We start from the raw sequence: 15,963 nt of genomic DNA, 5'->3' as shown, positions 1-15,963 counted from the left end.
ACTGTCACTATCTGCAGATGACCTAATGCTACCTAAAGAAAACCCTGAAGACTCTACCAAAAAAACTGTTTGAATAAATGAATTCAGTAGAGTTGCAGGATACAAAATTAACATACGGAAATCGGTTGTGTTTCTCTGCACTATTACTGAGCTTTCAGAAATTACCAATCCCATTTATAATTGCATCAAAAATAAAATACCTGGAAATAAATTTAAGGCAAAAGACATTGAGATACCGATGAAAGAAGTTAAAGAGGACACAAATAAATGGAAAAATACCCTGTGATCATAGACCAGGAGAAGTAAAATGTACATAGTACCCAAAGCCATCTACATATTCAATGCAATCCCTATCAACATGCCAATGGCATTTTCACAGAACTAAAACAAAAAATCCTAAAAATTTGTATGGAACCATAAAAAAAACCTTAAATAGCCAAAGCAGTCTTCAGACAAAAGAACAAAGCTGAAGGGGTCATGCTCCCTGATTTCAAACTGTACTTCAAAAGCTGTAGTAATCAAGACAGTATGGTAATTGCACAGAAAGAGAGACATAGATCAACGAAATTGCTCAGAAAATGACCCATACATATGTGGTCTATTAATCTATGACAAAGGAGGCAAAAATATACCAATGTAGAAAAGATAGTATCTTCAATAAATGGTGCTGGGAAAACTGGACAGCTACATGCAAGAGAATGAAGCTAGACCACTATCTTACACCATGTAGAAAAACTGAAAACAGATTAAAGACTTGAAGGTAAGATGTGAAACCATAAAAGTCCCAGAAGAAAACATTGGCAGTTGGCTCTGTGACATCAGCCTTAAGAATATTTTTGAAATAGTCTCTTTAGGCAAGGGCAACAAAGTCTTTAAAATAAACAAGTAGGATTATATCCAACTCAAAAGCAAACAACAAAATGAAAAGGCAACCTACCGAAATGGAGAAGATATCTGTAAGTCACATATCGTACAATAAGGGATTAATATCCAAAATATGGGGCGCCTGGGTGGCTCAGTCAGTTGGGCATCTGACTTTGGCTCAGGTTTGAGCCCCATGTCAGGCTCGGTGCTGACAGTTAACTCAGAGCCTGGAGCCATTTCAGATTCTGTGTCTCCCTCTCTCTCTGATCCTCCCCTGCTCACGCGGTCTGTCTCTCTCAGAAATAAAAACATTAAAAAACTTTAAAAAATATCCAAAACATATAAAAAACTGACACAACTTAATATAAAAACTTTTTTGAGTGGGCAGAGAACTTGAATAAACATTTTTCCAAAGAAGATATTCATAGACAACAGACACATAAAAAGATGGCTCAATATCACACTAGTCCTTAGAGAAGTGCAAATCAAAACCACAATGAGTATTACGTCACACCCGTCAGATTGCTATTCTGAAAAAGATATATAACAAGTGTTGGAGAGGATGTAGAGGAAAGGAACCCGCATGCACTGTTGGTGGGAACGTTAAATTGGTGTGGCCACTGTAGAAAATGGCATGGAGGTTCCTCAAAAAATTAAAGATAGAAATAGCATATGATACAATAATTCCACCTCTGGGTATTTACCTGAAGAAAGTGAAAACACTAATTCAAAAGAATGTATGTACCTACATTTATTGAAGCATTAACAGCCAAGATATGGAAGCAACCTAAGTGTCCACTAATAGATGAATAAAGAAAATGAAGTATATATACACACAAACTGAAATATTGGCCATAAAAAAAGAATAAAAACTTGCGATTTGTAACAACATGGTTGGAACTAGAGTATATTATGCTAAATGAAATAAGTCAGACAAAATTCTGTATGATTTCACTTATATGTGGAATCTAAAAATAAAGCAGAAACAGACTCCTAGATACAAGAAATTGTTGGTTACCAGAGGAACAGGGTGGTGGCTGAAATAGGTGAAGAAGACGAAGAGGTGCAAACTTCCAGGTATGAAATAAGTCATGGGGAGATGCCTGGTTGGTTCAGTGGTTGAGTATCTGACTCGTGACTTTGTCTCAGGTCATGATCTGGTTCGTGGGATCCAGTCGCACACTGGGCTCTGTGCTAACAGCACGGTGCCTGCTTGGGATTCACTCTCTCTTTCTCTGCCCCTCCCCAACTCTCACTCTGTCTCAAAATAAATAAGCTTAAAAAAAAAAAAAAGTCATGAGGATACCTAAATAGGATATACTGTATGTCAATGATACTTCAATTAAAAATTTTTTAAATAAGATATTTAACCTATAAATAAACATGCAGAATTAAGCTGATATGAACATATACCAACTCTGGTCAGTCACTTAAGATTTCTAAGCCAATTTTCAATAAAACTGGCTTACATCAGTAAGAAACAAGAATTGAGATGCAGAGTGATAAAGCTTAGTTGATATAAACAGGTTTAATAAAAAGCTACCATAATTTAATATATTTATGTTATTAAACCGTCTTCAGGCAAAATTACAGCCTAGTTATATACCAGTCCACAGTTAATTACTCTTGCAATACTTGCATAATTAGTTCATCAGGAATTTCATCCACTCTACTATAGTAACTGAGAAGACCATTCTCTGCAGCTTCTGCTAATTCAGCATCCTCAGTAGCTTCCAAAAGGTAAGTATCATCAAGGCCATTATCCCAGTCAGCAGAAACTACACCTTTTGATGATGTACTAGATGGTGGTTTATGAAGATTCTCGGTTTCACTGGTCATTGTTTCAGCGGCTGTGAACTCTTCTTCCTTTAGTTCAAATGGGGAAAATAAGAGAGAGTAAGATAGGAAGAAAATACAGGCTACTCAATGAGAATATGTGACGATTTCACTAGAGTTGATCTATGTTAAGGTACTAAGTATAAAACCAGTTCTTGAACAGATACTAAAATATGCTAGATGATATGGTCTTCAACACAGTCACCATGGGAATGAGTTCATTAATTCAAATGTTGCTGCCACTAAGACACTTAAAACTCTAAATCTGGAAATGCCCACAGTGCCTCTGGTACATTCTTTTCAGTATTCACAGATGGGGCTGGAGCAGCGGTAGATGGAATTTTTTAAAAAGAAGACAGTCCAACTGAAGCCAAATTAGAAAATATACCAACTATCTTAAAAGACTTAAAAGTCTTATTTTCCTATTTATAAAGAATTTTCAGAATTAGGAACATGAATTTTAAAAATTGCTGTTAAGTAGTTGAGACAGCTCAAGATAGGACTATAGATTTACGTATTAGTAGTATTGTTATCTACATTTCCTGGGTTAAAAATTTTTACCATGTTTAAGAATATCCATATTTTCTAGTAATATGCTTAAATGAAGAAATACAGCGTTTTGATGACTGCAGCTTCCCTTCAAGAGATCTGTTATGGACAGTTACCCGAAATTCATAAGTTGAAATCCTACCCCCCAATGTCATGGTATTAGGACGGAGGGCTTTGGGAGATGGTTAGCATGAGTGTGCAGCCCTCGTGACTGGGATTAGTAACCTTACAAAAGGAACCCCAGCGAGCTCTTTCATCCCTCTGACACGCAATGACTTGTTGCAGACTTTGAGTCTGGAGTTTTCTCTTGTCCAACAAGAGCAGATGCAGAATTGAATATGAGAGAGGCTAATGTCCAGGAGGAGACAAGAGCCCAGAGTAAGGGTCCTTGTTCTGTATTTATTGGGATCAGAAGGCTCACATATGTGATAGACATGCAGAAAGAAACAATAAAACAGTAACCATTAACGTGTATGAGAGGAAAGGGGTTTTTGAAGATATGCAGTGTTAGGGGTTAGGGTCAAGACAAATCAGAATCTCGGTGCTGAGACAGCCGTTTACTGCAGGCGCCAGGCACCATAGCTGTTTATCTTAACCTTTCTAGGGGCTAAGACAGATAGAGCATGCTACCTCAGGGTTAACAAGGCATTTTTCTCACTAATTAGCCCTGGGAGCTTCCCGCCTCTACCTGTTCTGGTCCTGTGGAAGCGACTTTCCACCCTAAGCCTTGTTAACACATTGGTGCAAGCTCAGAGAATTAATTCTTAAGCTGATCTCCCACAAGGATTCAGCAAGAAGGTGGCTCTCTAGCACCCAGGAAGCCAGCCAGACACCCGTGAGTGTCTTGACCTTAGACTTCCAAGCCTCCAGAACTGTGAGAAATAAACTTCTGTTGTTTATAAGCCATCCAGCCAGGGGCGCCTGGGTGGCTCAGGTGGTTAAGTGTCCAACTCTTGGTTTCGGCTCAGGTCGCGATCTCACGGTTTCGTGAGCTCGAGCCCCGTGTTGAGCTCTGCTGTCAGTGCAGTGCCTGCTTGGGAGTCTCTTTCTCTCTGCCCCTCCCTACTTGCACTCTCAAAACTAATAACTAAAAAACAAAAGCCACCCAGTCTGTGGTACTCTTTATAGTATCCTGAAATGACTAAGACAAAATCCATCAAAAATAATAACATGTATGTGTACAGTAGAGGGAGAAATACAAATGTGGCCAATGTTAACAAGGGCAATTCTAGGTGAAGGGAGAGTTTGTTGTCCTTGTACAACATGTTTATAGATCTCTGCCTCTCCCCTGCTTGTCCTCTCTCTCTCTCAAAAATAAATTAAAAAAAAAATTTTTAATACTAAAAGCAGGGCACCTGGCTCAGTCAGTTAAGCACCTGACTCTGGATTTCGGCTCAGGTCAAGATCTCACAGTTTGTGGGATTAAGCTGCACACCGGGGGCTGTCCTGCTGACAACATGGAGCCTGCTTGGGATCCTCTTCCCCCCCACCCCCCGCTACTCTCAAACAAACATTAAAATGCTGAAAGCAAAAAAAAACAAAAAAACAAAAAACAACAACAACAAAACACAGGAAGCAGCAATGTCAAAATATTAAAACTAAGTGATAGGTACATAGATACATGGGTATTCATTATTCTGCTCTTTTATTAAGCTTTTTATTTTAAATAATTTAAAAAATGTTCTTTACAAGCAGTGGTAATACTATGTACCAAAAAACTTTCAACTTGGCATTTTTGATGTATTACTGGATAAGCAGAAAAAGTAGTTTTTAAGAATCCACTGAAACTACAAGCATGCATCAAAATAACCCTCCAAACAAACAAAAATGACATATACCTCCTCCTCTTGGAGGTAAGGTTTACTTTTAAAAGTTTAACTTTCTCTTGGTTATTTCAAAAACACTTTTTTTAACCTTGCAGTTTGCCAGAGAATCTGGCTATCAGCTGTTCCGGCCCAGCTCTGACCATTTCAATCTTGGACATACGAATTTTTTTTCTGGAGACTTTTTTTTTTTAGTCAAATCAAATAGGTACCAAACATCGCCTAGGATATAAACCAAAGCACATATTCAGCTTGGAGCAGGTAACTGTTATTCTAAGCAGAACACTGTAAAGGAAAAGGCTGACAGATGAGACCGAGAAACACTAAAATTTTCAGTCTAGAAAATAACACAACTGAAGAGTTACTTAGTAAAAAGTTCTTATAAAATATCAGTAAGACCTCATAGGAAAGTGGACAGAGGACAGTTACCAACACTTGATAATAGAAATACAAATAGTAAATCTGAAAGAAGTTCAACTTCCTAAAGACACTAAGAAATGTAAATAAAAACAACTGAAATACCACTTTTGGCCAAATAGGTTAGTAAAGATAAAAGGTGAAAATAAACCATGTTGGCAAAAGTGTAAGGTAAACAGGTGCTCTCTTAAATTGTGAAGCCAATTTCGTATCATTTCTATTGGTACCAACTGGTAACGTGTAAAACTGAAAACATCTGTGGAGCTGAAGTAGGGAAAAAGCCTCTGACATAGTGTGCGTACCAGGACTTTAAAAATACATCCATGAGCACACATAAATAGAAATTCTGGAAATCTATGCCAAAGCACTTACATCTGTTACCTCCAAGGGGTCAAATTATATGTGAGGGGGAGTTTATCCCCTTTAACTTTTCATCTATTCTCTAATTTTTTTCTCACAATGAATGTGAATTATTTGGGTAAATAAAAGGTTTTAAAAGGAAAAAATGTTAATTTGGCAATCTAGTAATATCTACCAAAATTACAAATGTATACACCCTCTGACATAATTCTACTAATAGAAATTCTCCCTATGGATAGAGTTGTTTAAAGAAACACAAAGATGAGGGTTTGGGTATACTTTGTAAAGCAACAAATGAGGAACTGGTTAGCTGTCTGGCAGCGGTTAACTACCATCTATACAATTCCTTATGCGGCAGTGACAGTGCGGTGCATCCTGCCAGGCACGTGCTCACACGGCACGATCACTACGCAACACTCCTAAGTACTGAAGAGCGTGTTTAAAAGCGACGTGGACACATCTAGACACTACTCGTAGCTCACTGATATGTTGTGCCAAGAACTGATTAGTAATGAGAAAGAAACTAAAAACTGCACTTACCTCCTTGAGCAGAAACAGGAGACCAACTTCAGCAGGTAAAGGAAAACCTGAACAAGAAAAACAGTAAAACTATTGTATATCGATGTCCAATTTTCACTTGGTGTAAATGTAAAAATTAACAACTCACAGTCTGATTTGAAGTTTTCTGCTTTACATACAGGGTCATGACATTTTTGATACCAAACTTCATTTTTCAGATCCACCAAAATCCTTTATATTGAGAAAACCAGAAAGGAAAAAGTTACTATGTAATACACAGACTGGATGGAAAACAAAGTTCCTCTAAGTGCTGCTTCCCAGAGATGTGCCTAAGACTTAAGGATGCAGACAAGGTAAAAAGGCAAAGGATCGAAATAAATATACACCAACGAAAGAAAACTGTGGTTGTCAAAAACAGCACACAAAATGGACATTAGGGGAAGAAAAATTATACATAAATTGACAAAAGGTCTTCCAGAAAGACCGAATTTCCCAGCCTGTGCCCACCAAATAAAAAAGCTTCAAAATGCATGAGCAAAACTGATGAGACTCCCAGGATAAACAAGTCTTCTCTCAGAAATCAAGATTTTAAAAAACATTCTTTTAGTATTTGATACAAACAATCACAAAAGTTCAAAAAGGATACAGAAGTTTTGAATGACAAATTAAAAAGCAATTACCAAGTGTAACAGGCTATATGAATATTGTTTCAGATAACTGGGAGTTCTTTACGATCACATATAAAACAATTATAGGGGCACGTGGGTGGCCCAGTTGATTAAGTGTCCAACTCTTGGATTTGGCTCAGGTCATGATCTCATGGTTCATGAGTTCTAGTCCCACGCTGGGCTCTGTGCTGTCCAGTGTGGAGCCTGCTTGGGATTCTGTCTCTCCCTCTCTCTCTACCTCCCACATGCTGTCTCTCTAAATAAACTTAAACACAAAACAATTATAAAAACTAACTATGCCAGGTACCATGTCAATTTCACGGAATTTTTTCATTCAGTTGTATTCATACAACACATCTCTGACCACAAAGCAAACTGTTACGAAATAAATATTAGAAAAGTAGCTAATAGAGTGTCCAAGGGATACAGGTGTGCTATTTCAAAGGGGCACATGCACCCCAATGTTTATAGCAGCAGTATCAACAATAGCCAAAGTATGGAAAGAGCCCAAATGTCCAATGATGGATGAATGGATAGAGAAGATGTGGCATATACACAATGGAGTGTTACTCGGCAATCAAAAAGAATGAAATCTTGCCATTTGCAACTACGTGGATGGACCTAGACGGTATTACGCTACGAGAAATTAGTCAGAGAAAGACGAATATCATTTGACTTCACTCATATGAGGACTTTAAGACACAGAACAGATGAACCTAAGGGAAGGGAAGCAAAAATAATGTTAAAACAGTGAGGGGGACAAAACATAAGAGACTCTTAAATATGGAGAACAGAGGGTTACTGGAGGGGTTATAGATGGGGGGATGGGCTAAATGGGTAAGGGGCATTAAGGAATCTACTCCTGAAATCATTGTTGCACTATATGCTAACTAACTTGGATGTAAATTAAAAAATAAATTAATTTTAAAAAGAAAAATAGCTAATAGATACCTTTAGCTTGGAAAAGAAAAATATTTCTAAAAAACCAAGTACTCAAAGAAAAATCCTAATAGAAATTAGAAAATGGAACTGAACAGAATTGAAAATATGTATTAAAATATGTGAAATAGAGCTAAAATACACTTTAAAAAAAGCTTATTTACATAAAAGAATGGCTAAAGACCAATAAGTAACTAACTTGGGAAATGAACAATAGATTAAACCGTAATAAAAGGCAGGAAGTAAGCAAAAATTTAAATGTTTATTTTGGAGCAGGCTCCATGCTGTCAGCACAGAGCTGGACATGGGGCTCAAAGTCACAAACCATGAGATCATGACCTGAGATGAAATCAAGAGTCAGATGCTTAATCGGTTGACTGAGGCACCCAGGTGCCCCAAGAAGCAAAAATATAAAAGAATCAACAAGGCCAAAATGTGAAGACTAATACAACTCTTGCAAGACCGATCAAAAAATAAACAAGGTAAAGACATAAATGTTACTCAGAATTCAGTGCAGCTATAACTACAAATATAGAAAATACTAAAAATTTAAGAATATTATGAATAATTTTGGCCAATAACATTAAACATTTTGGTAAAATAGAGTACTAGATAAAAAGATCCCAAACTAAGCAAACTTATAAAGTTACAAAGAACCTCAACGATCCAAACAAACACATTAATGCTGCAGTTTCCAAGCTTCACACCAAGCTGTCCCGGGGCTAGGAAGAATATATGTTCCTAGGGCAACAGTGATACGTGACATCTGTCATGCACCCTGCCAACTACTTGCTTACAGTTCACAGCCTCAGAACTGTAACACCCTTCATTCCTTTCAGTCATGTCCTGTCTGTAGAGGTGAGGTTTTTGGTGGTGACTGTGATAAAAAGGACCATAGACATCAATGTTGAATAAGAGAACCGTTGGGGTGGCAGCGTCCAATCTAATTCCAAGGTTTACGAGGTTATGTGATGCTTAGGATGAAACACATCCCATTAATAAGTATTTGTACTTAAGTATTAGTCAAAAGGGGGGCCGCCTGGGTGGCTGGATTGGTGACTCTCCATTTTGGCTGTCACGATCTCACAGTTCATGGGATCAAGCCGTGTACCGGGCTCTGTGCTGACAGCATGGAGCCTGCTTGGAATTCTCTCTCTCCCTCCCCTGCTCATGTGCATGCTCTCCCTCGCTCTCTAAATAAATAAACATAAAAAAAAAAAGAATGTACAGCAAGTACAAACTTCCAGTTATAAATAAGTCATCAGGATATGATATACAGATAGTGAGTATCCAAAGTTAACAACACAGTATTGCACATTTGAAAGTTGCTAATGGAGTAATTCTTAAAACTTCTCATCACAAGAAAAAACAAGTGTAACTCTGCACGCTGCTGGATGTGGAGACCACTTTGCAATGTGTACATATCGAAAATCACGTGCAGCTGAAACCTGCCGGTTATACCTCAATTTTTGTTTACTTAAAAGTTTCATTTATTTAAGTCATCTCCACACCCAACGTGGGGCTCGAACTCATGACCCTGAGATCAAGAGTCCCATGCTCCTCCTATGGAGCCAGCCAGGTGACCCAATTATACCTCAATTTAGAAAAATATACATTTTTTTCATTTGAATATTGTTTTTTCAAATAGCTACTAAATTGTTCGGTCATGAATACTCACCAACATGTTTGAACCTGATTCACAGACAGAACTGTTAGGGCCTCCTGCTGAGCAGGGGGCAATGTGATAAAGCTACTAAGATACAAAGGGCACCATGAAGGCCTGGCGCCTCTGGAGCCGGGGGCTAGGTACAGAGTGTCTACAGAATGCTCTTTGCAGGCAATTTCTGATTTCTGCATGTGGCAAATAAACCTAGTCTATGCATTTATGAGGCACAGTTTCCTGGAAATGTCCCACGTGCTACGGAACCACAGGGATGTAAAACACGGATATTTCATGTCAGGGCTCCGTGTGTGTGGTGGCTGCACGCTCAGTCACACCTCTCGGCTGGAGTCACGGCATTCAGTGCAGGAGGGACTGGGCCAGTTGAGCCACGGCTTGCAAGCCTCTGGGATCAGCTTCCCTTTTACTTTTTGACCCCTTGTATCTTTAAAGTTATTAGCAAAGTTGGACATTGGCAAAGATCTCTGTTTCCCATGAGTGTGGTCCAGCAACACAATCCTCATATTCATTAATGATCTGGGAAATTGAGGTGACAACCACAGGCCATTTTATACCCACCAGATCAGCCAAATGAATGTTTTCAACCTAATGATCATACTCAAATGTTAGAATATGGACGAGTAGAAAACGATATGAAAACATCGTTGGCAGGAGTACACATTAGCTGACCGTTCGGGAAATTAATTTATTACCTAGTAAAATTAAACATGTACATATTCTGTGACAAAGCAGTTCTACTTTGAGGGACTCTGGCATATGTGCTATAGACGATCCGTACAAGAGTACGTGGAGCTAAAGCGTTCACACTAGCAACCCGATCGCCCACAGTAGGAAGACAGGCTGGCACGTTTCTACCTTTATCAGGGCAGCCTCCACAATAATGCAAGAAGAGGAAGCAACCACTACAGTCTGCAATACGGATACAGTGTGGACCAAGAAGCAATTTAAGGGATGCAATTTACACAAGCTTCCAAAACATGTAAAACAAAATAATATATTGTTTGGAAATAGAAATATATATGGGGAAAACATTTTTTTAAGCAAGGTGGGGGGCACCTGGGTGGCTCCTTCTGTCAAGTATCTGACTTCGTCTCAGGTCATGATCTCATGGTTTGTGGGTTCAAACATCGCATCGGGCTCTGTGCTGACAGCTCAGAGCCTGGAGCCTGTTTCAGATTCTGGGTCTCCCTCTCTCTCTGCCCCTCCCCTGCTCGCTCGCTCGCTCTCTCTCTCTCACTCAGATAAATATTTTTTTAAAAAGGCAAGGGAAAGATGAACACAAGGTAGCAGACAACAGTTATTATCTCTGATGGCCAAAGAAAAGGAGGAAATTGGGGTTGGCCCCACAAAGTGCTTCCGAGCTTTGGTCAAGTTGTTTCTTATGGTGGGTAGCAGATAGGACAAGTGATCATTTTAATGCCAGTCTTTGAAGTGTACCTGTACCTTATAATATATGCTTTTACAGGATTCATGATTTCAGAATTAAGAAAAAGAAGAGATTATGAATACCTAATAGAAGCTGGTAATTCTTCAGGAAGAAATAATCTCAAAAAGTTAAAAGATGATCATCTCGGGGCACCTGGGTGGCTCAGTCGGTTAAGCACCCAACTCTTAATTTTGGCTCAGGTCTTGATCTCGTGAGTTTCGGACCCCACATGGGGCTCTATGCTGACAATGTGGTGCCTACTTGGGATTTCCTCTCTCCCTCTGTCTGCCCCTCCCCCACTCATGCTCACTCTCTCTCAAAAAAAATAAACTTTAAGATAAAAAAAATTAAAATTAGGGGCGCCTGGGTGGCTTAGTCGGTTAAGCGTCCGACTTTCGCTTAGGTCATGATCTCGCAGTTCGTGGGTTCGAGCCCCGCGTCGGGCTCTGTGCTGACTGCCAGCTCAGAGCCTGGAGCCTATTTCAGAGTCTGTGTCTCCCTCTCTCTCTGACCCTCCCCTGCTCACACTGTCTCTCTCTCTCTCTCCTAGAAATAAATAAAACATTAAAAAAAAAAATTAAAAAATTCTTTAAAAAAAAAGATGATCATCTTATGATAATGACTCACGGGTAAACTTATATATCCATAGAGTAAAAGACTACAAAGATATACCAAAATCATAAGCACAATTATCACTGGTTCTGGGCCTATGGGTAATCTTTTTTTGTGTTATTCTATTTGACAGCTTCTGTGTGTTGAGCATATAGCTTTTGAAGTGTTTTTTTTTTTTAACTGAGTTAATCTACATACATAAGTATAGCACTGAATTGTGCTACTCGACATGTTCTCCAGCTTCCTAGCAGAACTTCACAATCTTTTCTCATGTCTGACACACATGCTATATACACTTGACATATAGAAGTCTCAGCTTTGATGTTAAATATAAAATACTTCAAAATCTCCCATATCATAACTGAGAACTACTGGGTTTCTGCCTTATCCCTATCCTGACCATATCTTTGTATTATCTAAAAGGTTGGGGTTTTTTTAGTATTTTTTAAAGTTTACTTATTTATTTTGTGTGAGAGAGGGAGAGAGAGAGGGATTGAAAGCAAAAGTGGGGGAGGAATAGAGAGAGAGTAGAATCCCAAGCAGGGTCCGCATTGTCAGTGTAGAGCCCAGTGTGTGGCTCAAACTCCCCAACCATGAGATAATGACCTGAGCCAAAATCATGAGTCAGATTCTTAACCAACAGACACCCAGGTGCCCCTGTTTTATCTAAAATTTATCTATTTCTGGTTTCACTTCATTCTTGACTCCTTCTTCTTTACCAGGGGGATTTTAAAGAAAACTCCCAAAACAGGGCCTGGTGATTTGTTCCTTTCAATATCATTCTTCATCTTGAACATGGTGACCTTAATTCCAACTCTTAGCACCGAAGAATTTCAGTTTCACCCAAATTTGCTCAATTTCAGTTGACACTCCATGACATGTCAAGGACCGATGGCAACAGATGAGGGAGAGACACTTCCTTCCACCTGTCCACTGCCTCAAATTTCTTTCTAGCTCCACTCAATTCTACTTACTCTTTTTAATATTATACTATCTAATGGATTATGTTACCAAATCAAGTACAGATGAGAATTAAGATAGTCAAAGTAAATATTATAAAACATAAACCAAATACAGTATGTGATATAACTAAATTTGTTATAAAAATCATTTTTATATTTTCAACTGTAAAAATTATAAAAATTTAAAATGTAACATTTGTTAAATACATGGAACTCAATACACAATATGACCTACATGATATTATTGCTCTTGTGGGCTCTTCCGATGTTTTCACACCAGCGATATTTACAGATATCATAAACCAGTAATTCCTCAAGGAAAAAGTAGCTCCAACGCCGAATTCCTAAAATGCAAAGAATGTTTCTGAAGCTTTCATAACTCCATGATATCACAGTGAATAAAGAATAAGATTGTCTTTACCTCCTTGAATGCCATTTTTATTCACCAAAGAGAGAACAAATTGATCGATTTCAGGGTAGGGCGAACAATGAAAACCCTCAACGTTTTCTGCTGCAACAAAGAGAAAAATTCATTATAATTAAAGTGGCTAAAAGTTGAAGAGTTAAATTTTCATTTAAGTTGTTCCTTAATACAGGTTTTGGAAACTCTCCAGGTTTTTGGGGGGTTTTTTCCCCCTATTCTGCAATTTGTCTTTTAGTCAGTCATGGGTTCTGGGATTATCCTACAAATAAACAAGTGATATTCAAACCTCTCAACTAAGTCCAAGTTAACTAATTTTCCTAAGAAGCACTTCTAATCATTCCGATGGCTTTCTTGATTTTTATAAACAGAAAAGGAAGAGCCCAGAGCTGGCCTAGTCCCGTCAAGCTGGGGCCTGATGTTGCCATAAGCGGGCTGGGTACACCGGCTCGGCCCTGCATTCGCCTGCTGATCAGAAACGGTTTCACAGAATTTCAACATCACATGAGGCCACTCTGTGGCCGAGATGATTCAAGACAAACACAAGAGCGCTCTGCAATCACAGACAAAACACAATTTCCAAACCACAAAAATGACCAAAGGCCTCCCATCTGATCTGAGCAACTGGGGCCCCTTCACCAGCCATAGCTAGTCCCACTGTAGTCTGCCTTCCTTCTAGTAAACTTTAGGAAGATATTCAGTCGCGGGATGGTCTCTGACGCACCCAACTGAAAACAAACCATGCTGCCTTGGACACGCCTCAAAACACCCAACTCAAGCCTGAACCCCAGAAGTCGTTTCTCACACCCTTGTACTGAGCTGCCCCACAGATCCCGGTGGTCCGTGTTCCCCAACACGTGACCCACGCCCCACCCCCCCATCACTGCAGGTGCTTCTCCTGTGACCTTTAGCGGTAGGGCTCTGACAATTCTGTTATCTTTTGTATCTAAGAATCTACTGGAATAATTTACAATCATTTACTTAAAATCTCACTTAATTTTTAAACACGGAAGGGATGTACTGCTCTTAAAATAAAGCCTATATTGGGGCACCTGGGTGGCCTAGTCGGTCGAGTGTCTGATTCTTGATTTTGGCTCAGGTCATGATCCCAGGGTCGTGGAATCAAGCCCTGAGTCGGACTCTGCTCTGAGCGCTAAGGGTGGAGGCTACTAAACATTTTCTCTCCCTCTCTCTGCCCCTCTCCACTACTTGTGCTCTCTCTAAATAAACAAATAAATAGGGGCACCTGGGTAGCTTGGTCAGTTAAGTGACCGGCTCTCAAGGGTTCACTCTTCCTTTCATTCTCTCCCTCCTGTTCTCCAAATAAATACATTTTTAAAAAATGTGTGCAAATAAACAAATACATAAATAAATACCTGTATTTCACTTACAAAAGTAATATACATAATTGGGAGAAACTTTGGAAAATGTATTAAAGCAGAATTGAGAGAAATAAACTCCAATATGTAGAAATAACTGTTAAACACCAAGGAGAAAATAAGCGTAAGAAAATTTTCTCCATGTTTTTAATGAAGCTGTGATCACACCTCCCAAACAATTTCAGAGTCTACTTTTTCTCTTTACATCATAAATGGGCATTTCCCATGTTATACCGGGTTTATAAATTTTATAAATTGGCTATTGAGCATGTTATAGGATGTAACCAATGCCATTTTGTTGTACATTTATATTGTTTCTGGGTTTTCATTGCTATAAGTAATGATAATCCAGAATATGTTTATAATTGTTCACTGGAGAATTAACGTATGGAATCATAGAAAAAACCTGTATGTTTTTCAGTATAAAAATGAAGAACATATTGGTTGTGCACAGAGAGGGAAGAGGACTTTTAGGGTTTTCTTTTCTTTTTTTTTTATTTTTGAGAGAGCACGAGCAGAGCAGGGGCATTGAGAGAGGGAGACACAGGCTCTGAAGCGGGCTCCAGGCTCTGAGCTAGCTGTCAGCAATGAGCCCAACATGGGGGCTCAAGGTCACAAACTGTGAGATCATGACCTGAGCCAAAGTCGGGCACTTAAGCAACTGAGCCACCCAAGTCCCCCTAGGTTTTTCTTTTAATGATGGTTTTTCTACCAACAATCTACTCTATATTCCTGTGGTTGTTGTTCCCAAAACCATCATATAATGGATATTAGTGAATAAGCGTTAAAAAATATCTTTTCTTGGGGCACCTGGCTGGTTCAGTCAGTTAAACGCGTTTGACTTCTGGTCAAGTCATGATCTCACAGTTTGTGAGTTTGAGCCCCGCTTCGGGCTCTGTGCTAACAGCTCAGAGCCTGGAGCCTGCTTCAGATTCTGTGTCTCTCTCTGCCCCTCCCCCGCTCACACTCTCTCTTTCCTTCAAATATAAACATTTTTATTAAAAATAAATAAATAAAGGATCAGTAGATACTGGGGCACCTGTGTGGCGCAGGTGGTTGAGTGACTGTTGGTTTCATTTCAGAGCATGATCTCATGGTTCATGAGTTCAAGAACCTTGTTGGTGCAGAGCCTGCTTGGGATTCTCTCTCTACCCCCCCTCCCCTACTACTAGCTCAGTCTCTCTCTCTCTCAAAATAAATAAAATCTAAAAAAGATAAATAAATTAGTAGATATGATTACTGAAGATTTAAGATTTTTAAGGCAAAACAGACTTTGTATCCTTAAATTTTCATTGGAAATTGTTCTCTTAAAATTACCTTTAGTGCTGGTGCTGTTAAAATATTCAATTCGTTTTTCTTTATTTTGAGATGTGTCACATGTCAGAATTCGTAAAGTATCTGAGAATCTGAAGAAAATGTGTGAAAGAAACAAAGTTAAGATTATGTAAGAATTAAAGAGAGATGGCCTGGGAAAGGAGACTGCATTTCAAATAGTTCCACATTAAAA

At 38.9% G+C, this 15,963-nt stretch overlaps 1 protein-coding gene across 10 annotated transcripts in view; it reads right to left on the bottom strand.

Annotated features, from left to right (window-relative positions):
• Positions 1-2,373: 2,373 nt before the first annotated feature.
• PRIMPOL (primase and DNA directed polymerase) overlaps positions 2,374-15,963 on the bottom strand; it is a 55,637-nt gene continuing 42,047 nt past the window's right edge. For 6 of the 10 annotated variants that reach the window (XM_077762082.1, XM_077762066.1, XM_077762075.1 and 3 more), the window contains 6 exons: positions 15,774-15,862; positions 13,078-13,167; positions 12,892-13,000; positions 6,517-6,599; positions 6,390-6,436; positions 2,374-2,730 (listed from right to left, as the gene is read on the bottom strand). In XM_077762082.1, the coding sequence (XP_077618208.1) occupies positions 2,485-2,730; positions 6,390-6,436; positions 6,517-6,599; positions 12,892-13,000; positions 13,078-13,167; positions 15,774-15,862 (664 nt within the window). In that variant the 3' untranslated portion in view covers positions 2,374-2,484. The remainder of the gene's footprint in view (positions 2,731-6,389; positions 6,437-6,516; positions 6,600-12,891; positions 13,001-13,077; positions 13,168-15,773; positions 15,863-15,963) is intronic. The other 4 variants (XM_077762099.1, XM_077762108.1, XM_077762118.1 and 1 more) reach the window with 4 other exon arrangements.

Source organism: Crocuta crocuta, unplaced genomic scaffold (assembly GCF_008692635.1).
Source record: "Crocuta crocuta isolate KB4526 unplaced genomic scaffold, BGI_CrCroc_1.0 scaffold90, whole genome shotgun sequence".
NCBI lineage: Eukaryota > Metazoa > Chordata > Mammalia > Carnivora > Hyaenidae > Crocuta > Crocuta crocuta.
This window is presented reverse-complemented; position numbering and strand designations above follow the sequence as displayed.